The sequence below is a fragment of the Pleurodeles waltl genome, chromosome 2_1, assembly GCF_031143425.1.
Source record: "Pleurodeles waltl isolate 20211129_DDA chromosome 2_1, aPleWal1.hap1.20221129, whole genome shotgun sequence".
Taxonomy (NCBI): Eukaryota; Metazoa; Chordata; class Amphibia; order Caudata; family Salamandridae; genus Pleurodeles; species Pleurodeles waltl.
The window spans coordinates 75,761,880-75,786,145 of NC_090438.1; the positions used below are offsets into that span (position 1 = coordinate 75,761,880).

Sequence of the window (24,266 nt, forward strand, 5' to 3'; positions counted from 1 at the left end):
TTTTGACAGAAAACAGAGCTGTTTTTTGCAAAGTGCCTAGCTGTGGATTTTGGCCTCTAGCTCAGCCGGCACCTAGGGAAACCTACCAAACCTGTGCATTTTTTAAAACCAGAGACCTAGGGGAATCCAAGATGGGGTGACTTGTGGTGCTCTGACCAGGTTCTGTTACCCAGAATCCTTTGCAAACCTCAAAATGTGGCTAAAAAAAACCATTTTCCTTTCATTTTGGTGACAGAAAGTTATATATAGATCTATTTGTTTTTGTTGTTGTATGGTTTCCAGGGAAACCCTACAACATCTAAAAAAAATATTGCCCCCACAGGGGGTCGCCCTGTCCACGGGCGACCCCCTGTACATTTATTTTTATTTTAATTTTATTTTTAAATCCCCTGGGGGGAGGCGCAACCGTTTTCCGAGGGGGCCGACCCCCCCAAGTGAAATCCCTGGCGTCTAGTGGTGTTTCCTGGCCCCCGATCGCAGCACAGCTGCGATCTGGGGCCAGGAAACACTTTCAGAAGGCCTCGTAAGAAAGGGGAGACTCTCCCCTTTCTTACGAGGCCTTCTGAAACTGTTGCCTGGCCCCCGATCGCAGCACAGCTGCGACCGGGGGCCAGGAAACACTTTCAGGAAGGCCTCGTAAGAAAGGGGATACTCTCCCCTTTCTTACGAGGCCTTCCCGAACGTGGGGAAGGCCGTTTTCCCCATCGGAACAGGAAGCTTCCTGATCCGATGGGGAAATCAACTTTGTAACGTCAGTGTGCCGTCACAAAGGGGCGGGTGGGGGGCAGAGGGGAGACACGGAAGCATCCGTGTCTCCCGGGGTTATTAAAAAAAATAATAATAATCCTCGGGTGCGACGCACCCGAGGATTTATTAACCCCCTCCCTGGTTTCGGCCACTGGTCATGACCCGCACCAGGGAGGGAGTGTGGGAGTCGGCCTGTGGCCGACGCCCGCAGCCAACAGGTTAAACTGTGTAATTTAGAGTACTTCTTACTAAACTGTCAGGCTATTGGACACTCACTGGCGGTACGCTAGTAAAGTTCTGGGCATGTGTCGGGGGTGTCAGACATCTGTATTTGTTAAGTTAGATACACTGCAGCTACCTGAGCCAGCACCCCAACCCTTAGCCTACCTGAAGCAGGCTGCGCACAGCGCTGAAAGCCCCATTCCAGTGCAGCTCACCTGATCCATGCATTATAGCGCTCAGCTTGACAGCTGAGGAGCCGCTATTAATTTGTGATTTTCCATTTCAGTGCGGTGATGCAGACCACGACACTGAAATGTGTTAGAGTAACTCCTGATGCTTGATACTTGGAAGGGCTGTTCTTGTACCTCTGTGCTAGCGCCATGTACTTTTTCTCTCCCCATCCCCAATGGCCCTTTCCATTTTGTCCCCTGTCCCCCTCCTTCTTGTACTTAAAAAAATATATATATATTTATGTATGTTTAGGGGGCCTTGTAACTGCAAAGTGTTAATGGATCCCACTTTCTGTTTTTGTACTGGTGCCTTCGTGTTCTTTCACTTTTTTCCAGATTGTGGTTTACTGTTCTGACATGGCCGTTTCCCATGTTAGAACAATAAATTAAAAACGCCCATGATGAGTCAACACACATGCACCTGTGTCATGTCACAAATGCACGGACATTTCACAAAGCATGCGTGCACGCTTCATGACTTACTTGTGTGCATGCATCAAGTCACAGTCATGTGCATCAGAGGCCCTCTTGGATTGGGGTTTCCTTAATAGAAAAATTATTGCCAGATTGCTGGTCATGATGTACATGAGTCATAAAGCATTCAAAGACATTCAAATTCCCAAAAGCTTTTGAGACTCAAGGCTAATTGGCGTAGCGAATGCGTGTATAGATGTTATTAGGTGCTCATCTATGATAGGATCTCTCATTAACCACATCAAGAATACCACTGGTTCTGAAGCAATCTGTCTTTGCATGCCTGGGGTACATTTTGTCAACATCTATGATTACCTTGTGTGTAGACAGAGTTTTGAGACAAAGGCCCGCAGCGACTACATTTGAATATGTTGATTACGGATAAGTAGATTGCTTATTAAAGAAAACATGTTATGACTTACATTTTCATGACAAGAAAAATCAGACATGATTTTGAGACAGAAATAACACAGGGTCCTTGTGTCATGGTTAATCAAAACACCTCACTGATTTTAGAGATGATTGAGTCTTACAGTAAGAGGTGCCTGTGGGCTGCACTTTAATATATATGTAAATCATATTTAATCTTGATGTATCTTACAATTATCATCACTACTTGATAAATTATTTTACACTACTAGGATGTCGATGAGTTTATTTTCTAACAAAGCGCATAGGCAGAGAAAAGACAGGACATTTGTAATTTGACACTTTAATCCTAATGATATTGGTGGCTAATATTAACTCATGTTTATGCATTTGGAAGTATATGAATAAGTCTATTTAAGTCAGATGTGGGCTGTTCTTATGTGTGGCCAGTCTGAACAATCATGGGTGATTAAATAAATAATATTAAACATATTTAAATAAGAGTGCAATAACAGTGGTGCTAATGAAATCTCGTGATGTTCTTTTCCTCTTTATTTTGCAAAGTATCAGATTGAAATGGTAACTTGTTTAATAAGCAGTTCATACTACAAATGGGTCAGCAGCGGGAGAGATGAAACCCCTGTGGTAAAGTATTGTCCATTTAGGATTTAAGTGATATGATCCTTATTGCAATTTGATGTGGTTCATTGTGTACATGCCCTATGTACTTATAGTTTCTCCTTACTGTTATAAAACACTCTGATTGTTCATAAATAATTTTTTTGACAATTTGATGTGCATCTGGAAAATTGATGACACAGGTAAATTTGGATGTTAACGTACATTCATGACCACATTTGCCTCTTTTATTCCAGCAAGAAATTCAAACGAACATTTGCAATGCAATGGGTCTCGCATTTGCGCGAGTTAGAGCTATTAGCGTTGGGGGAATAACACGCCATAGTACTGATACTCGCAGGTCTCTAAAACAGTAAACCTCGAGGAAACAGAAGTTTGCTTGGAGTCAAACGTAACAGCAAAAGTACAATTATCTATGTAACAGGGTCGATGTCATGCAAAGCGCTCGATTACTGCCCTGCGAGATCCCGCTGCATAGACAATACAAAGAAAAAGTAGTCCAGAAACCATACGAAAGACACGGAGCCTCGTATGTTTTCAGTACTTTACCAGTGCGCTCAAGGAGGGCTAAACAGCAGAAAATACACAACGTATGCATGCTTTTCACTAATGAACTCAAGCGAATTTTGAAAGGCTAGTCCACAAACCAAGGAAAGTGATGGGCATGACATGGGTGTGATTAAAAGCCCACAGAGAGTTTACAGCATGGTAGAGTGCTTGCATGCGCTTGACCCTAAAAAGGGATTCTAGCCAGGAATAATCCCATTGATTAGGATGAAGATCTTTGCCAGATGTGTAGTGATCTGTGCAATTAAAAATGTCACTCATGGGGTTGCAAAGCATGATTTGTAGGAATGTGGGCATTCCAAAAACTTTAATCCAAACTTTACAACTCAGAAATTGTTCAGAGATTTACTCCAACACAGGGCTGGAGTAATGTCGCATCCAGAGTGGGAAGATGAAGGTTCATACCCAGATATGGTGCGTTTGTAGGAGATCTTCAATTCCCAAAGGAAAATATTCTCCCTGAGGAAAAAAACCAAAAAAGTGCCTTTCCACATCAGATTCTAGTTCTTTTCTGCACTGTTCTTATCTATGGATAATTAAGGGCTCTCACTTCAAGTTATACTCAGATAGTGCACTGGAATACAAGTGACTGTTTTAGCTTGTTAACTGTTGATTTAAATCTCCCTTTTGAAGAGACAAGAGTGATTACGCAATGTCACCCAGACGTATTTCCATCAACTTGTGTATATTTGTTAATTGTTGCTTAGCATTGATTAGAATGTGTGTGATAAATGTGCTTTTTCCTTTTTCAAAAGGAAAAGCACAGACGGGACAATCATTTATTGAGTGTTATCATTGTGTTCTTGTGAATGGTGATTACTAGCCTGCACCAGCTTCCTTGAGTAGGCCTTTGACTGCTCTACTTTGTTACCCTGTTAGAGTCAAGCACTTCAATAGGGTGTTTGGTTCCTAGTGTAGGACAAATGTGGACCCATCACTTATGGAGGGAACACAACTAATGACCCATTTTATAACAGCTGGAAGTTCTGCTTTCAAGTATAATATTTGCATGCACACTAATTCCCTCCTTACTTTTCTCACACTCATTACTAAGACACATTCAAATTTGGCTAATCAACAGCAAGCTTTGCAAAGATCTCCTGTGAAGACCACAGTCAATAAAAGTTGGGTTCATATGAACTCTTCTCTTCAGCATTTCATGAGCTATCATTTTCCCTTCCATTGGGATCATATCCAAATCCCTACCCCGCACAGCCCGGGAGTTTCCACCAGGTCTGAGGAACTCCCTTGGTAATGCACCAAGCATGTAACTCACTCCCTGACATAACTTATTTTAACTATCAATGAGCTTTTATTCTGCGTGGTTTCTGTGTAATGGAACATGATTAAGGATGTAGATTCCTTTGCTATTAACCAATTAGTTAACAAACTGACTTATAGAGGACTATACCTGCAATTTACTATTCTTCTTGAGACTAAAATTCCTTCTGCTTTAAATTTAACAACTTTATCGAGGGACCACTATTTAATCAAATTTTTCAATGATAAAGAACAGCAAACTATGCCACAAAAGTTCACCCTCATTGGCAAAGTCTACTCATGGCACAGCCTGAGACCTTTAATCAATTGCTCCTTGAAACACTGGATCCTCATCTATTAACTTCGGATGACATTCTAGCCCACCTGGATGCTACACTAACCAGAGTTTTGGACACCTCGGCTCCAATCTCCACATGGAAACACCGCCACTTGAAGAATAATAAAGGATACACTGAAAAACTTCTCTAATAGAAACATCAAGTCGCGGCACAAGAAAAAGATGCAGGAACCAAATTAAATTATCATTTGTTCGTGTGGCCAGCCATGCCCTCTCCACAGGCTATAAATCTATTTGTGCTGAAACAAAGAAAGAAAACACCTATGCCCTCATTGCCAAATCTTTGAAATATTAGAAATAATTTCTGCATATCTTTAAGTAGATGGTGTCCCCACCTTTACCTTTAGCATGCATGATCCCTCATCACAACTCTGTGACAATCGTCACAGAATACAGCACACATAGAAAGAGGTTGAAAGGAGGAAAACTAGAGATATATCTCCTTGTCATGCCTCCCCTGGGGAGGTGTAAGATTTTGGCACATCCCCAGGTTTACAATTTTTTGCAAATCTGGGAATGCATAAAAACCAATGGGAGTTGGGTGTGAACACCCATGCAAGGCCCATGGAAAGCCTCCCTAGTGCAGAGTAAGGCAATGCAGTGATTTGTACTGCATTGCCTTACTCCTATTTTGGCTGCCACTCAGAGCCACGCAAAGTGTCTCTGCGTGGCTTCACAAATCTGACAGGGTTTGTGTCGCTCTTGCACCACTTTGTGTGGTGCAAGACTATCACAAACCCGGTCATAAATATGGCCCTGCTTTCTCTGAACCAGTGTTCACATCTGCGCACTCTATCCATCTGCCACATTTGACCTCTTTGGTAACCAAGTACTAATCAAAAAACAGTCTATACCAGCTGATCTAAATGGTTTAGCTTTATCATAGTTTGCACCCTCCCTGCACACTTGAGAAGTTAAAGTAGTTCAATTCTTATCCACAATAGCCATTGTGAAATGTGGCATACCTCTGGCTCTGTCCTATCTCCTGTGCTGTTTAACATTTACATGCCCCCTCGTCTGATATCTCAGGCTCCTACTAAATAGAATACTACATGTACATGGATGACACAAAATTCTACTACAAGCTTGAAGACAATCCTGCCAACTTTCTCAACAATGCTTATTATTAGACCTGATAGCCTTAGGGTGGTCACCCCAAACTTTTTGCCTACCTCCCTCCACTTTGTGGACACTGTTTTGCTGGTTTTTAGACTCTGCGCACTTTACCACTGCTAACCAGTGCTAAAGTGCATATGCTCTCTCCCTTTAAACATAGTATCCTTGGATCATACCCAATTGGACTATTTAATTTGCTTATAAGTCACTAGTAGAGTGCACTATATGTGCCCAGGGCCTGTAGATTAAATGCTACTAGTGGGCCTGCAGCCCTGGTTGTGCCACCCACTTAAGTAGCCCCTTAAATCTTGTCTCAGGCCTGCCATTGCAAGGCCTGTGTGTGCAGTTTCACTGCCAATTCAACATGGCATTTCTACTTATAAGACACCCCTAAGGTATTCCCTAGGTAACCCATAAGGCAGGGTGCTGTGTAAGCAAAGGCAGGACATGTACCTATGTAGTTTACATGTCCTGGTAGTGTAAAACTCCCAAATTCGTTTTTACACTGCTGTGAGGCCTGCTCCCATTGTAGGCTAACATTGGGGCTGCCCTCATACATTGTTTGAATGGTAGCTGCTGATCTGAAAAGAGTAGAGAGGTCATATTTAGTACCGTCAGAATGGTGATATAAAGTCCTGCTGACTAGTGAAGTTGTATGTAATATTACTATTTTAGAAATGCCACTTTTAGAAAGTGAGCATTTCTCTGCACTTAAATCTTTCTGTGCCTTACAATCCACGTCTGGCTGGGTTTAGTTGACAGCTCCTTGTGCATTCACTCAGACACACCCCAAACACAGGATACTCAGCCTCACTTGCATACATCTGCATGTTGAATGGGTCTTCCTGGGCTTGGAGGGTGGAGGGCCTGCTCTCACACAAAGGACTGTCACACCCCCTACTTGGACCCTGGCAGACAGGATTGAACTGAAAGGTGACCTGGTGCACTTCTAAGCCACTCTTTGAAGTCTCCCCCACTTCAAAGGCACATTTGGGTATAAAAACAGGGCCTCTGCCCCTTCCAACTCAGACACTTCCTGGAGAATATAACTGGAACCAGAACCTGCATCCTGCCAAGAAGAATTGCCTGGCTGCCCAAAGGACTCACCTGACTGCTTTCTGTGAAGGACTGCTGCCTTGCTTTTGGCCTGCTGCCTTGCTGCTCTCTGGCTGTGGTGAAGAAGTGCTCTCCAAGGTCTTGGATTGAGCTTTCCTCCTGTTACCTGAAGTCTCAGGACCAAAAAGACTTCTCTCTTGCAACTGGACTCCTTGTGTGTCAAAATTTTGATGCACAGCTTGCTAAAACCGACGCACAGCCTGCCCTGCGGTGAGAAATTCACCACACGCAGAACCTGTACGACACAGCGCAACTTCACACGCAAAGATCGATGCAGCGCCTGCGTTGTGACCAGAACTTCGACGAATGGCCCACCGGATCGGCGCACAGCTGACCTGGGACGATGCAGCCGACTTGTGGGTGAAACTTCCACACAACACCCACCGGAATGGCACAGCGCTTGTGACTTTGCTCCGCAAGCCCAGGATTCCCCGCTCAGAGTCTGAAAACCCCACAACCTGAAGAGGATCCACGACCGACAACCGGAAATTGATGCACAGCCATCCCTGCATGGAAACTAAATGACGCATCACCGTGTGTTTCCACGCTCCTCCTCCTCTGCGGCCCTTTGCAGAGATTTTTCACGTCAACCAGGTATTTTGTGCTTGAAAGATACTTTTTTCCTTTAAAAAGACTTAAGACACCTTATACCACTTTTCAGTGATATCTCTACATTTACTTATTGCATCTTTGATCGCTTTAGACCTGCAAAAATCCAGATAAATATATATTTTTCTAAACACTGTGGTGTATTTTTGTGGTGCTATATTGTGTTATTGTATGATTTATTGCACACATACTTTACACATTGCCTTGTAAGCTAAGTCTGACTGCTCAGTGCCAAGCTACCAGAGGGTGGGCACAGGATAATGTGGATTGGGTGTGACTTACCCTAACTAGAGTGAGGGTCCTTGATGGACAGGGGGTAACCTGACTGCCAACCAAAGACTCAATTTCTAACACTTATTGATTTCCCCATGTACATCGGGGAGTGCAAATTAGTTGTCTCTTCTTGAGAAGTGAAGAACTGAAATCATGTTCATGGGCCCTTTCAGCCCTAACCTCTTCCTTTACCCAATGAACTTAGTATTCCCAGGATTTCTGCTCCACTGCTCTAACTCAAAGAAGGCTGCCATAATCCATGCTGTGGTCATGTCTGAACTACTGCAAAAGTCTACATACTTTTTTTTACCTGAACCTCTCTCTCTCAAAACACTAGAGAATTCAGACTATGGAGCTTGTGAAGTGTTTGGGATAAAATGGCATGGTCATATTGCATGGACCCATAAATCCTTTCACTGGCTGCAAGTAGAAGAGTATCATTTTAAAGACTTTGCATAGTACAAAAGACACTTCATGAAACCTTAGGTCTGCCACACACATATTGGTCTGCCACATACATGGTATATCACACACATATTGTTTATCAGACTGTTCAGACACAGGAGATATAATAGTAAATCTCTCTAGGTACAATGCTACTCCTTGAGGAAGATCCAAATGTTTTCCTTCTACAGTGGTAGCACCTAACAGGGAGCTATCTTATTTAGGGTCAAGTAAAAGTAAATGGATTAAGTTAAGAAGTCAGACTTGTTTTAGTCGCCAGATGAGTGTCTCGATCAGATGGTCAGGTCTAATTGGAGTTCTATAGAAGTAACCTCACTGGAGAGCCGGTCGTGACAGGCTACTCCTTCTATAAATTAGAGCTAATCTCTTGTAAACTTTGGGTAATTTCAGTACATTCTAGATATTCTTGCATCAGAGATAAGTACTGCTAAGGATCCACAATGCTATTAAAGATAGCTTGGCCTCTCTGATACCTACGTCACTGCAGGGGCATAATAGTGAACATTCAAAGCCGACAGATGTCATACATTGACGGGCTGTTTCCGTATGGGGATGGTGAAAGGTTCTCAAGACAACTCCCATCAACTCATGGGTTATTCTTTACTCACAATGTGTAGAATCTTGCTAGAAAATCAGAAAGAACACACCCTTCATTCGTACAACATTAAGTATAAACAATTTTCAAGATTCTAACTTTGAACATTCATTTACAAGGGGTCTGTATTCAGTCACTTACCAGAGTAAAAGGCGTGTTCAGGAGGGTGATCATGATATCTGAAACTGCCAGGTTGACAATGAAAAGGCTGGTGGCAGAGTGCATTCTCTTGTTCTTCATCACAACATGGCAGACCAACACATTTCCAAAGAGTGACATCACAATAATAAACGAGTAGGCCACAATCAACAGGGCTTTGACCGTGGGTTTCTGCGATTCAGGTTCATATTTAGCCAGCTCTGCAAACTTCTCCCACTCCTTGATTTTGCTCTCTGACCAGTTGAATGGCATTCTATTCATAGTCCCAATTTTAGACATTAGGCTGAAAAATGATGAGTTAATGTCTATCTCATCTATGGCTCCTGGGAACTTGGGAAAGTAGGAGAGTGACTGAAGGAGAGTGTGGGACATTTTGAGTGCAGATGGTTTCTTTATATATATTGATCAAGTCCACCTCATGAGCACACACAAAGGAATGCCCTGGCTGAAGGCACAATTGGCTTTGTCAAAAGGAATATTATAGAATTTGCTAACAGCAAAAGGGATTGACTTTGGCTGTCATTCATGGTAATTGTCAAGCTGCTTGAGATTTTCATTCTCTGTGTAATCTAATCCTGGAGGTTTGAATCATATATATGTTTTATACATGAAAAAGAAAATATAAAACAGTATGATTCTTGGGGGCAAAATCACTGATCCCACCTAATTTGGTTATCATTTCAGTCACTTTTTTGATTAAATTGCCTCCAAATGCTCAATTGTTTTTGGAACTCTTTATAGATTTATCCTGAAAGATTGATTACATATGCTTCCTCCTGTCTTCTTCCTGGTTCTTCTTTAGCAGGGATGCACATCTGCTGTTCATGTCCACATGTCGCCATCGGACTTGCATAGATGTGCAATATCCCTAGGAATAACATAGAAACAGGTTACCCTTGTGTCAAGAAATGAACACTGAAACTGTAAGTGTAATGACGTTTTGTATAAAATATAATTTTAAAGTACTGAAGCCTTGAAGGTTCCATTGAAGGATGAAATGTGCTAACTGGATTAAATATTTTAATGTTTACGTTTTATGGCGCATTTCAACGGCGCAATCTATGACTTGCCCTTTGATTGATTAATAAAAAACACAAAATTCATAGTTAAAAATATATATCACAGGAAAAGAATGTGGTCGAAAGCAGTAGGTAACGACAAATAAACCTTTATACACATGATGAACTAATATAGAAATAAAATATTATAAACTGGTCAATTCATATGTATCACATTACGGTCCAAATAGACTTAATTATACTGAGCTACTGGCCTGACAACCGAACTGTCTTAAAGAGCCACTGGCGAGTTTTGGGTCATTCCACTTCAGACATTATTTTTCAGGGTCAGCCCCATTCATCCCTGGCTTTTAGAGTTTGGTAGTCACACTTTAGATCAGCCGAGAAGAGTATACATCTAACATCTCACGCTATTGGCTGATTTATATATTATTCTGCCTCCTCTAAAGTGGTTCTATTGCAATGCATCAGTCACTGAAAAAGCAAATGCTATCATCCCACTTTTTGCCACATTCAGTTCTTCATCTCGTGCACATGCAAAGAAAGCAGTAATGTTTGTCACTTTTTAATGCTTTTGTCAGACCTCGGGTGCAAGTCTTACTCTATCATGGCCGCCCTGTTGGCTTTTCTTTTATGATCATCAGTAGGGCGATTGTGAGCTGAGTTCATCCCAGCAAAGCAATTTTATAGTTAAACAATGTTAGAAATGGGGTTTTTGGTTGGCAGTCAGGTTGCCCTCTGTCCAAGCAAGAACCCTCACTCTAGTCAGGGTAAGTCACACACAATCAAAAATCAGCCTGTGCTCACCCTCCGGTAGCTTGGCACGAGCAGTCAGGCTTAACTTAGAAGGCAATGTGTAAAGCATTTGTGCAATAAATCATACAACACCATAGCATAACACCACAAAAATACACCACACAGTGTTTAGAAAAATATATAATATTTATCTGGGTATCTTCAGGTCAAAACGATCAAAGTTGCAATACGAATTTGTAAAGATATCACTGAAAAGTGATAGAGAGTGTCGTAAGTCTTTAGAAAGTAAACAAAGTCTCTTTCAAACACAAAGTACCTGGTTTCTGGTGGAAAATCTCCTCAGAAGGCCACAGGAGAAGAGGTGCGTGGAAAACTGGTGTGTGCGTCGATTTCTCCTCAGCACACACGGACTTGCGTCGTTATTTTCCACGCGGGGAAGTCGGCGTCGTTTTCCGGCACGTGGACAGTCTCTTTCTGTGGATCGCGGGGATTACCAGATGTCCCGGGTCTGTGCGTGGATTCTCCTGCTTATTTTCCGGACTGCGCGTCGTTCTGCGGGACTGCGCGTCGAAGTTTCGATCTCACGGTAGGCGTCGCGTCGATTTCTCCTTGGAAGTCGGGCGGCGTTGTCCTTGCGAGGCCGTGCGTCGGAATTTTGGTCTCACGGCAGGCGTCGCGTCGATTTCTCCTTGGAAGTCGGGCGGCGTTGTCTTTGCGAGGCCGTGCGTCAAAGTTTCGCGCTCACGGTAGGCGTCGCGTCGATTTCTCCTGGAAAGTCGGGCGGCTTTGTCCTTGCGAGGTTGTGCGTCGAAGTCTCGATCGTCCCGAGGGCGTCGCGTTGATCAGCGTCGGTGTGCGGCGTTTTTCTCGCCGCGAAACAAGCTGTGCGTAGAAATTTTCGGCGCACGGAGCGTCCAAGTGAAAGGAAGAAGTCTTTTTGGTCCTGAGACTTCAAGGAACAGGAGGCAAGCTCTATCCAAGCCCTTGGAGAGCACTTTCACAGCCAGACAAGAGTTCAGCAAGGCAGCAGGGCAACAGCAAGACAGCAGTCCTTTGTAGAAAGCAGACAGGTGAGTCCTTTGAGCAGCCAGGCAGTTCTTCTTGGCAGGATGTAGTTTCTGGTTCAGGTTTCTTCTCCAGCAAGTGTCTCATGAGGTAGGGCAGAGGCCTTGTTTTATACTAAGTTGTGCCTTTGAAGTGGGGGTGACTTCAAAGAGTCTCTAAGAAATGCACCAAGCCCCCTTTCAGCTCAATCCTGTCTGCCAGAGTCCCAGTAGGGGGTGTGACAGTCCTTTGTGTGAGGGCAGGCCCTCCACCCTCCCAGCCCAGGAAGACCCATTCAAAATGCAGATGTATGCAAGTGAGGCTGAGTACCCTGTGTTTGGGGTGTGTCTGAGTGAATGCACAAGGAGCTGTCAACTAAACCTAGCCAGACGTGGATTGAAGGGCACAACAAGATTTTAGTGCAAAGAAATGCTCACTTTCTAAAAGTGGCATTTCTAGAATAGTAATATTAAATCCGACTTCACCATTCAGCAGGATTTTATATTACCATTCTGGCCATACTAAATATGACCTTCCTGCTCCTTTCAGATCAGCAGCTGCCACTTCAACAATGTATGAGAGCAGCCCCAATGTTAGCCTATGAAGGGAGCAGGCCTCACAGTAGTGTGAAAACGAATTTAGGAGTTTTACACTACCAGGACATATAACCACACAAGTACATGTCCTGCCTTTTACCCACACAGCACCCTGCTCTAGGGGTTACCTAGGGCACACATTAGGGGTGACTTATGTATAGAAAAAGGGGAGTTCTAGGCTTGGCAAATACCTTTAAATGCCAAGTCGAAGTGGCAGTGAAACTGCACACACAGGCCTTGCAATGGCAGGCCTGAGACAAGGTTAAGGGGCTACTGAGGTGGGTGGCACAACCAGTGCTGCAGGCCCACTAGTAGCATTTGATCTACCTGCCCTAGGCACATGTAGTGCACTCTACCAGGGACTTACAAGTAAATTAAATAGTCAATCATGGATAAACCAATCAGTAGTACAATTTACACAGAGAGCATATGCACTTTAGCACTGGTTAGCAGTGGAAAAGTGCCCAGAGGTCAAAAACCAACAACAACAGGTCAGGAAAAATAGGAGGAAGGAGGCAAAAAGTTTGGGGATGTCCCTGTCAAAAAGCCAGGTCCAACAAACAATTACTGCAGAGTATAATGAGTCACTTAACTAGTACATCACTAAAAAGCTGAGCCAGTTTAACATTTGGAAGTAAGGTTCTATTTCATATCAAATCATCCTCTACACTTTCATTTCAAGCACTTAAAATAAATGATTATACAGATATACATGTAATGCTGCATGATTGAGATTATGTGGTTTGGCAGTCACAATTCATTTTTAAAATCTTCTTTGGAGTCTCTGTCTACTATGCCATTGTGATAAAATACTCAACAGCCTCTCAAATCATTTCATCTGCCTGATGCTGAGCTTTGTTGCAGTGATGTGGTATTTTAGCCATAAGTACACTTAGGCCCTCCACAATCCTGGTGGACCAAAGGTCACGGTATACCTTGTCCTAGAGCCTCCATTTTATTTTATCTTCTTTTTCTACGAGCCTAGGAGCATCTTATTAGCTCCTAGTCAGTCTTCTCTTTCACATCCCTCCCCTTCTGTGGGCTAGTCTCTCCTCTTTTAGTAAGAGACAGAAGTGCACCAGCTGCCACGTGACTGTACGCTGTGCCAAGCTTCATGGATGTGCTGTGGGTACTACAGGTTTACAAAATTTTAATACAACACAGTGCATCAACCATAATTGCTGTGCTGTGTTGTACAAGGGAGACACCTTAGCAGAAAGCTGTATCTAGCACGATCGACCTGCTACTGGCTGTCTTCACCTAGTGCTCTTAAAGGCTGATTCAACATGATGCACAGCCTTGTAGATGTGCATGTATGCTGTCTAGCATAGGATTTGTACTGGAAGCATACACCTAGGGCCTTATTATGACCTTGATGGAGGGATTTTCCCCCATCACAAAGTGGCGGATATCCCGTCCATCGTATTACGATCCCATTATATTCAATGGAGATTGCAATGCATCGGACGGGATATCCTTCACATTTGTGATGGAAGAAACCCCTCCTCAAGGTCATAATAAGGCCCTTAAAGTCCAAAGTCCTCTGTCTTTACAAACATAGAATGATCACATGCATTGAATTTTTGCTGTTCACTTCAGCACACATGCCATGCATATGTTATTTTTAGGAAATCAAACATTTCTTCTTCGTTTTTTATTGCAAAACGTTGTTTGACTCTTTTAGTGGATCAAACTTGCATCAAAAACTGTGGGTGTTGGCACTGTAACAACTCAGTAACATCCCCTTGACTTTAAGCGACCTAACAGCACAAGATGTTTTTTATGCTGCAAAACGTGCAACCATGACAATACATTGCTTTTTACCCAGGAGCTGAGCCTTCTAAAAGGCGGAGGAGCATCGCTCCTGCCATTTTATTATTCTGTGTGATGCAGTGCCGCTCCCTGTAAGGGTGGGGGCGGGGCTCTTATAGCAGCATGATAACTTCTGCCTGGGAGCATTGTGGGATAGGCCAGCTGTCTACCGATACCCTTTCTGACATGCACACTGTATACACAGCACTCCCAGGGCTTTGGAACAGCCAGGGGATAGCCGGCACAGGCTCTAAGCCTCAAAATGAGCACTGAGTTAGCCTGCTCCACCCAATCCTGGAACTGCATTTGTGCTGAAAACAGCATAAGAGCATCTCCAGGATTGGTTGTTGGCACAACAGGAAGTTGTCAACCACCTTCCTGTTCCTGCTTGTCACCCGGGACTCGGAGGAGGAGAGACATGCAGCACGGGTGAGCCTTTTCGGCATTGCTCCGCAACCCGCCCCACCATTTTTAAACGTCTGTTTATACCACTTTGACTGACTTTGTGTCACATTGCCACAAAGTAAAGTGTTAGGAAATCTTGGCCTAAATCCACTTAAGTAATCTTATTTTACGCATGTGTCAACTTGTCACCTTTTATTATTTTAATTCCTGAAACAAATGTAGTAAAGGCAGTAACCATGATTCAGCTACCCAAATTTGCAGATAAACTTGAAGCAAATATGGTAATTTCAGCAAGAGCAGCTCATAAATATTCTGAGCAGCATATAGGACTATGTAATAGAGGATAGTCTCAATCCGTTGAGGTAGAATAGAAGGTGGTTTATTCCAGTATGTAGGGAGAAACAGCTCAGCCATCCATCTCGCAGTTATTTCTCAGTTCTGTCCCATCCACCAAGGAATCCCACGACCCATACCATTCTACGATGATGTCAAAGATGACATCAGTATACAATACTACATACCCCTTTCCTTTCAATACAGATTTAAAGGTATCCTTCACTGTGAGAACTAAAACAATACTTTATATACACTAGGCATAAGCAAGAGAATTAACCTGAAAACTGGGATTGGAAACAGAAAAAAAAATACAAAAAAACTAAACATAGTCTTTTAAGTAAGCAGGACTTTGCACCTTTCTGTCAGACCTTCTTGGCGATACACCATCTCTCTTATTGATGGAGACATTGTCTTCCACTTTCCGTGAGTTAACCTTGTCCTTTATTGCGGTATGTTGCAAGACTTTGCCTTTAGACAAGACCACTCTGTTGAGGTTCCACACACGATAATAACCAGTTCTAATGGCATTAGTGAAAACCTTGATAACTTTCATTGGTTTTGACAGTTTGTTTCCGCACACCTGTAAACCAGGACATTTTATCATAACCAAATCACCTACATTTACCTTAGTCACCTAAACAGAATGTTTTCGATCAAAATGAAACTTACTATTACTTATTTTAGAGGATTCTCTCATCCTCCACAGTTTGGCTTCAGCGGTTGGCTTATTTCTCCGTAGAAATGTATTCACCCAAGAAGGTTCTAGCACTGTGTTGGGATGTCTTCCACGAAACAACAAAAAAGGCGACATGCTCGTGGTTGTATGAGGTGTGAACTTGTATACTCCAACTCTTTTGATGACTTCCTCCCGCCAATTTCCGTTGTTATTCTTAGCTAAGGCAATGGTCTCTTTCAGTACCCGATTAAATCTTTCTACCATTCCATTGGATTGAGGATGATATAGTGCACACTTTTTTGTGTATAATATGACAATCATGAAGAAACTTCTCCATTTCCTTAGAAATTAGTTGCACTCCATTGTCCGTAAATAATGTTTCAGGGATACCTTCTCATATAAAAAGATCCTTTAGAAAATGTATAATATGCAGTGTTTCTATGCCTCTGGAGAAGCATATTTCAGGCCAATGGGAGGATATATCCATTGCTACTATGACATAACTTTCCTGACCATCTCCTAAAATATCTAAAGCAATATCTTTCCACAGTTTATCTGGTTGATTCCTAATTATCATAGGTTGAGTTCTTGGTTTCAAGGTTTTCTCACTTAAAGCACATTGCATACATTCCCTCACCAGACGTTCAATTTGTGTGTCCATCCCTGGCCACCAATAACTGGATCGTAACCTGTCCTTGGTTCTAGAGATGCCGAAATGACACCTATGAGCAAGATTCATTCATTCTTCTCTTAATTTGACCGGAGGGATTAATCTAGTGCCACGTAACGGCAAACCGATCCTTGACCAACCAAAAATCCTTACACTGTTCCCCACCCGGACGTTTGAATTTCCAGTCATGACTAATGAGATCTATCACCTTTTGCAAGGTTGGATCTTCCTTTACTTCCTCACGCCACTTGTTTTCTGATATTATTTCATAAACAGGTTCACAAACAAAATCTGTATAGTTATCGATAGAATCACTATCTTGATTGGTCGTGTCCTCATGCACTAACCTAGACAAAGTATCTCCAATCACATTTTCCACCCCAGGGATGTACTTTACATTGAAGCTATAGTCCTGTAAGCGAACCACCCATTTAGAAATTTTAGATGAAATTGAGTCAATACCCTTTCTATTGAATACTTCACACAAAGGTTTTGATCTGTTTTTACAGTAAATGTAGTACCCCACAAAAATGTCTTGAACGGTTTAATAGCCCAGTGTACAGCAAGGGCTTCTCTTTCAATCACAGAGTATTTGCATTCTGAACCTTTGAGACTTCTCGATAAAAACATAATGGCATTTTCTGGACCATACACTCCCTGCTGTAAGACTGCCCCAAGACCTTTGAGACTGGCATCTGTGGTAATGATAAAACATTTTTTTGTGTCAAAATTCTTAAGTCTGGGAGCCTGAGCTAACTTACATTTGATGGCATCAAATTCTTTTCCACAGTCATTATTCCATACAAAATTTCTACCTTTCTACAGGAGACTCCTCATGTTGTATGTAACTTCAGCAAAGTTCTTAACAAATTTGTGGTATTACTCTACCATTCCCAGAAAGCACATGAGTTCTTCTTTAGTAGTGGGGGGAACTATTTCTTGAATAGTATTTACAAGATCAGCCTTCGATTAACACCCTCACCTGTTATAGTGTGGCCCAAATAATCAGTGGTGTATGTGCCTAATTTGCTTTTTTCTAACTTCACAGTAAGATTATGATCACACAACCTACTTAAAACTTGTCTGACTCTCGAATCATGTTCAGCTTTATCTTTTCCATACACCAAAATGTCATCCTTATATACACAGACTCCTTCCAAAGCTGTCACTACTTTCTCTGTAACCCTTTGAAAAACAGATGCAGCCGATATGAAACCAAAAGGAAATCTGGTATATCTGAATGTTCCAAATGGTGTTATGAATGCAGTAAGATCCATGGACCTTTCATTTTACTGTATCTGATGATAGGCTGAGGCAAGGGCAATGGTACTGAATACCTTTGCATCTCCTGTCATCATCAGCAATTCAGCAATTTTGGGTAACGGATATCTATCTACCACAACGCATTAATTCAATTGTCTGAGGTCAATGCATAATCTTAGAGATCCATTGGATTTTCTGGCAGCAACAACAGGGGCCAACCAAGCAGTACTATCAACCTCCTCAATTATTCCTTGATCCTTAAGTTTGTGCAATGTATTTTGTTTCTCTTCTCTCATGTTCATAGGAACACCTCTTACTTTACTACAAAAGGGGACTGAATTGGGAATAATGGTAATTTTGTGCTGATAACCCCTTAAACAACCCAATCCATTCATGAAGACACTTGGAAACTCACAATATAACATTTGTTGTAGATCTGTATCTGCCTCGGTAAACTCCTGTATTACCGTATTGATTGAACTAGTGCTTTCCAACACAATGGGGTTTTCACTAGTTGGATCTAACATGACACCTAGGGCCAGATGTAGGTACTTTGCAAATTGCGACTTGCAATTTGTGAGTCCAAGCGACTCGCAAATTGCAACTCGCAATTTGCAATGCAGAACGGTGTCTCAGACACCGTCTGCGAGTCGCTATGGGGTCGCAAAGACCCACCTCATTAATATTATTGAGGTGGGTCGCAAATTGCGGCCCCATAGCGACTATGGGCACCCACTGACATGGAGGCCTGCTGTAGTCAGCAGACCTCCATGTCCGTGACTGCTTGTTAATAAAGCAGTTTTTTTTTTCAAGTGTAGCCCGTTTTCCTTAAAGGAAAACGAGCTGCAATTTAAAAAAAATCCGAAACCTTTTGTTTCGGAATTTTTTCTGCCCTGAAAAAATATTTTGGGGTCCATTCACAAAGGGGAAGGGGTCCCATGGGGACCACTTCCAATTTGCGAGTGGGTTACCATCCACTTCAAGTGGATGGTAACTGCGACTAATGGAATTGCATACCACTGCGAGTCGCAAATAGGAAGGGAACACCCCTTCCTATTTGCGAGACGGAAATCGATTTTGCGAGTCGGTCCCGACTCGCAAAATGCATTTCTGCATAGCAAACTCCGGTTTGTGACTCGCAAACGGCAATTTTTGCCGTTTGCGGGTCGCAAACTGGTTGCTACATCTGGCCCCTAGATCCTTTGGATGCCACCAGCTTATAATACTATCACCCTTCTTGGATACATATATCTTGCCAGAAGTATAGCAATCTTTGTATTCAATTAATCCTACAAAATATCCATGTAGATCTATCAAATCGCCACCATAGGCACATGGTCTGATGTCAGGTTTAAGTAAAGTTACAGTACCCTTCAGCTGATCACTAAAGAAGTTGTTAGATATAATTGTAATCTTAACACCAGAATCAAACAGAACCTTGGTTCTTTTCCCTTCAAACTGAATGAAGTCTAAAGGACCAACACTGTTACCAATTCCCTAGTTGTAAAACAATTTGCCCACAATCAAAATCGGAAGTGTATGAATTTTCATTATCACTTACATGAACCTCGTAAATTTTCTGTTTTGATTTCCTACATACTGAGAAAAAAATGTCCTTGTTTCTTACAGTACGGACACACAGCTTTTATAGCAGGACAGTTTCTGACACTAGCAAAATGTCCTGACCTATAACATCCTAAAACATCTCTTCTCTAGCTTAGATTGACCTTTACTGACTGTAATTTATTGGTACTCCTTCCTCTGTGTACCCACAAACGTATTCATATCACTAACAACAGTTCACACCTGATTGGACAAATCATTCTTCATCATTTCTACACATTTCAGGGAATATTATATCTTTTTAGCAATAGTTAATACTCCCTCAAGAGTGGCTTCATCTCTGAGCCATAATGCTTCACAAACTTTCTCAATGTGACCTCTTAGCATGAACTGATCTCTTATCCTCTAATCTGCGAGTGTGCCAAATTTACAAGAGGATGACAATCGCCTGAGATCTGTCACATAATTTTCTATAGATTCTCCTTCTTTTTGTATTCTCTTCCCAAAATAATAATGTTCCAAAATGGTGCTTACCTTGGGAAGATAGTGTATGTCTAATTTGCGTATGCAAGTTTCATACTCATTAAGGTATACCCCTTCACTAGCCGGTACATCTGGGAGATGATCAAATACTTCTTGACCTTCAGAGCCCAGACAGTGAAGTAATAATGCAGTCCTCCTTTCAGCACTTAAAGAGGTTCCACACACCTTTGCATAACGTTCAAATACTTTTTTTCCATTTAGCCCATTTGATAGGGGGATCGCTAGGGTTTGACAAATAAAATGGAGGTGCTGTGACATTCTGCATACTGTATTTTATGTGTAAGCTAGATAGTTTTACACTGAGCAAAAACAAACTACAAAGAATAAAACTTTTAATCCAAAATAGGTGAAATAGGACTATATGCTGTACACATTAAAGTGCTAACCAAATAGTGACTAGGCTGTCAAAATAATTAATTATTAGGGGCAGCACACATATCTGTGCTAATACAGATAACCAATATCTGAAAGCTGTGCACATCAGCGATGTGCCTTTAATATGGGAGCTTATTATTGATGAAGATATGTACAGAAACAATTTGTTATTTCTGAAGATACATTTTGAAAAGCACCTGAATGCTTGTTGAAGAAAGTACAAACAAGCTTTGAATGAAGAAAGAAAACACTTGTTTTCCTAGATATCGCGGAAAAAAATCAGATTCGGCAACTGGAAAATCAGCAACAAAAGACGTTTCTAGGTAATGGTGATTTCATTGAGGAGATGCTGACGCTGAGATGAGTCCACAGAAATGAAAAGCGTCTTTAGAAACAACAGCATATCCAAGCAAAACGTGCAGGGCATGTCAGCGTGGTGATATCCACAAAAGAACACTCCAAGCAACGGTGAGGTCAAACGAAAGAGATGCTGACGCTGCGATGGCTCCTCAGCGATCAGAGAGCCTCCCTAACAACACAGACGTATCCAATCCAAACGTGTGGGCATACCAAAGTAGCAACATCCCAAGAATAAACAAAGAAGTATGCACAAGGGAAAATCTTCATGACCCCAACGGATAAATGGAATACACAAAGCGGGGCCAAAATGTTTTGGTCCCACCAATAATATTTATCCAGCGAGTTTCTAAGCAACGAATACTAGAGAAATGTTCCTTTTTTTTCCCGATGAGGAAGACTCACCAAAATGGCTTGCTCTCTATTAACGTCCGGCAGCAGTTCAAGGATGTTGAGCTGTGACACTTTCCCAGTCGCCGTGTGAAACTTCCCCAGTCAACGCCAGTGTAATAAAGGATAGTCTCAATCCGTTAAGGTAGAAGAGAAGGTGGTTTATTCCAGTATGTAGGGTGAAACAGCTCAGCCATCCATCTCTCAGTTCTTTCCCTGTTCTGTCCCAACCACTAGGGAACCCCATGACCCTTACCATTCTATGCTGATGTCAAGGATGACATCAGTATAGAATACTACAGACTGGCTTTATAATTTTTGCTCACATAAAGCTCACAACCAATGATATTTCTTTTTCATTCCATAATATTACACATTTGCAATCCTAATGATAAAACAAAATTCAAGACTATTAGACTTGACATCCTTGGTGTGATATTTACCAAGACTTCTTGCCTTCACTCCCTCATTGCTTTGTTGACATTAGAACTCAGTGCACTCGACCCCTGCTAGCCAGGGGCAAAGTGCTTGTTCTCTCACCTTTAAACATGGTAAAATTGTCATACACCCAATTGGTACATTTCATTTACTTCCAGGTCCCTTGTAAATGGTACTAAATGTGCCCAGGCTCTGTAAGTGGGCTGCAGCACACATGTGCCAGCCACTAAAGTAGGACTGCAAAATATGTCAAAGGCCTGCCACTGCATCCTGCATAGAAGTTTAAAACTGCCATTTCAACCTGGCAAAATAAATCTTCTGTCAGGCCTAGTCCTTCCTTTTTAATACTTATAACTTACCCTTAAGGTAGACCCTAACCACTTCTAAGGCTTGGTGCATGGTAATAACAAAGTAGGACGTGTATTTGGGTTTTACATCTCCTGACAATGAAAAGCTTCCAGGTTTGTTTTTCACTGTTCTAGGGCTATCTCTCCCATATACCAATACTGGGTTACCGCATCACACTAATAAGTGATAATTTCAGTTTGGAAACAATTAGAGAAATGCTTCATCCAGTAAAATTAATTGTAATCTAAAATACACTTTAATGGTGAAATCAGATTTTAAGTTACTATTCTGAAAATATTGCATTTTTCTGCCTAAACAAAATGTGCCTTTCTGCCAGCGTCCAGGCTCACATGACTGTGAGTGGCTCTTCTGTGGTGTTTTTCATATTTCTTTCGGACCTGGGGACAAAAGGGCTTTGGGTGTGGAGTAGGGCGCTGCCCTCGTGAGCAGGATGTCCTGGGGGTTATACTTAGCCTTTCCTGAGCTCCAAAATGTAGTCTCAGGGCTCGCCCACCCCCTTCCTGACTTCTAAGGGCTGCCTGCCCTGCCACTAACAAACACAGCTCACATTTAGGCCTGCATACCCTTCGTTATCCTAGACAGTTTGGATCCAGACACAGGAAAGAGGAAGGCTAGCAATGGGAATATTAGTAGCACCTTAAGAAACTCTCATTAGAACACTCAGCGAGCTGTGGAAGATTCAGAAGGAGGACTGCTCTGTTGTCTGAAGAAGGAAGATTGGAATTGCTTGCTTTGTACCCAGGCTCCCCTGAATTGACACCAATGGTCACTTGCCTGATATCTTGGTTGAACTACAGGGACACAACAATCTTCCAAAGGCCTGCCCTGGAAGTGCTCAGCTAATCAGCACCAACTGGATTTGCCTGGATTTTACTTAGTCCTGCTGTTGACCTCTTCTTGAGAAGAATCTGAATCTGAATCTGGAGGGCCAGATAGCATTTACAGATGTAACCCTAAAGGTCCCTTTAGAAAATAGAAATCAGCAGGGAAAACATTAATTCAGTCCTGATTCACCTGATAATTCCTCATTTTGTTTCGACCTTGTCAGAATCGGGCATTGATTCTCCCTTTCTTTCAGTGGTGCTGGAATAATATTCGGAGTGGGGGTGATTCCATCAAACTGAGGGGGCCTGGTGTACAAAATAACAATGGACTAAGATGTGGCCTGAGTTATTAACAATATTTGACATTATTTCAAGCATTCAATCTATCACTTTTTTGTATAAATTAGTGAAGACAAAGTGACTGTGAAAAATTCAAGCATCACAGAAACTGCAGAAATTGTATCACACCTATTCAGCAAGTGAGTGTTAGAGGTGTGGTAAGTAGCCAGTGGTAGATGTTAGATCTACTGTCGCAGATATAGTAGAAAAGCAGTTTTCTTTTTTTTTACCACAGACAGTGGTTTGTGTGATCAATGCCTGCTCTCAAAAAACATTTTTGCTATCATTCACAAAGGGGAAGTGGTCCTTTGGGGACCCCTTTCCATTAGCGAATGGGTTACCTCCTACTTGAAGCAGGTGGTAAAATGTGAATGTTTTGGGACCCCATTTCGGTCACAAAACATTCCTACATACCACTGCGATTCAGTATTAGGAAGGGACGCTTTTGACACCGATTCGGTATCTATGCCCAATTCCAAATTTCGATTAAGTAACATGTTACTGAATCACACATTGAAATTCATACATACCATAATGCATTTTGGCAGTCACAAACAGCCTGATTGGGCTGTTTGCGACTGCAAAAATGCATGATACATATGGCCCATGGTGCGGTACACCATTTATAGACAGTTCATTGGGCCACATGTAATAAAGTTTGAAACTGCAAGTTCTTTTTAGAGATTTCATGCAAATCACAATTAGTGAATTGCAATTTCAAATGTATGAAACTATTTTGAGTTTCTTTTGCACTTCCTAGTGGGTCACAAAAGGACCTACCTCATGAATATTAATGAGGTAGGTCGCAATTTGTGACCCATTAGGAATTGCAGCCATCAAATGGATGTGGCCTGCTGGGCTCAGCTGACCGCCATGTATGTGATTGCTTTGAAATAAAGGTTTCTTTTTTTTTAATGCAGCCCATTTACCTAAAAGGACAATGTAGTGCATTTAAAAAGAAAAAAATGAAAAGTTTAAGTTTCATTTTGCAGGAGTAGGTCACTGCCTGCTCTTCAAAAATATTTTTCCCACCAATCTGAAAGGGGAAGAGGTTTCCTTCCCATTTGCAAATGGGTTAGCACCAGCTTTCTATTGCCAGTAAACAGCAAATGTTTTGCAATTGCAAACCGCTCACAAAACATTTGTAAATACCTTTCCCAATTGGTATTAGGAATGGACGCCCTCAAAACACCCCTTCCTAATACCGAATGGCAAAACCCAAATGGCCTAAGTTACCAAATTGTAATTTGGGCTTTGAACATCCCCAAAAACAATTTCTAGTCGCAAACGGG

General features: G+C 42.0%; 1 protein-coding gene across 1 annotated transcript in view; it reads right to left on the bottom strand.

Moving 5' to 3' along the window:
• The window catches only part of LOC138261357 (G-protein coupled receptor 83-like), a 769,995-nt gene that overhangs the window by 466,372 nt on the left and 279,357 nt on the right, over positions 1-24,266 (bottom strand). Inside the window, exon 2 of the mRNA XM_069210228.1 lies at positions 9,182-10,067. Within this exon, the coding sequence (XP_069066329.1) occupies positions 9,182-9,571 (390 nt within the window). The 5' untranslated portion in view covers positions 9,572-10,067. The remainder of the gene's footprint in view (positions 1-9,181; positions 10,068-24,266) is intronic.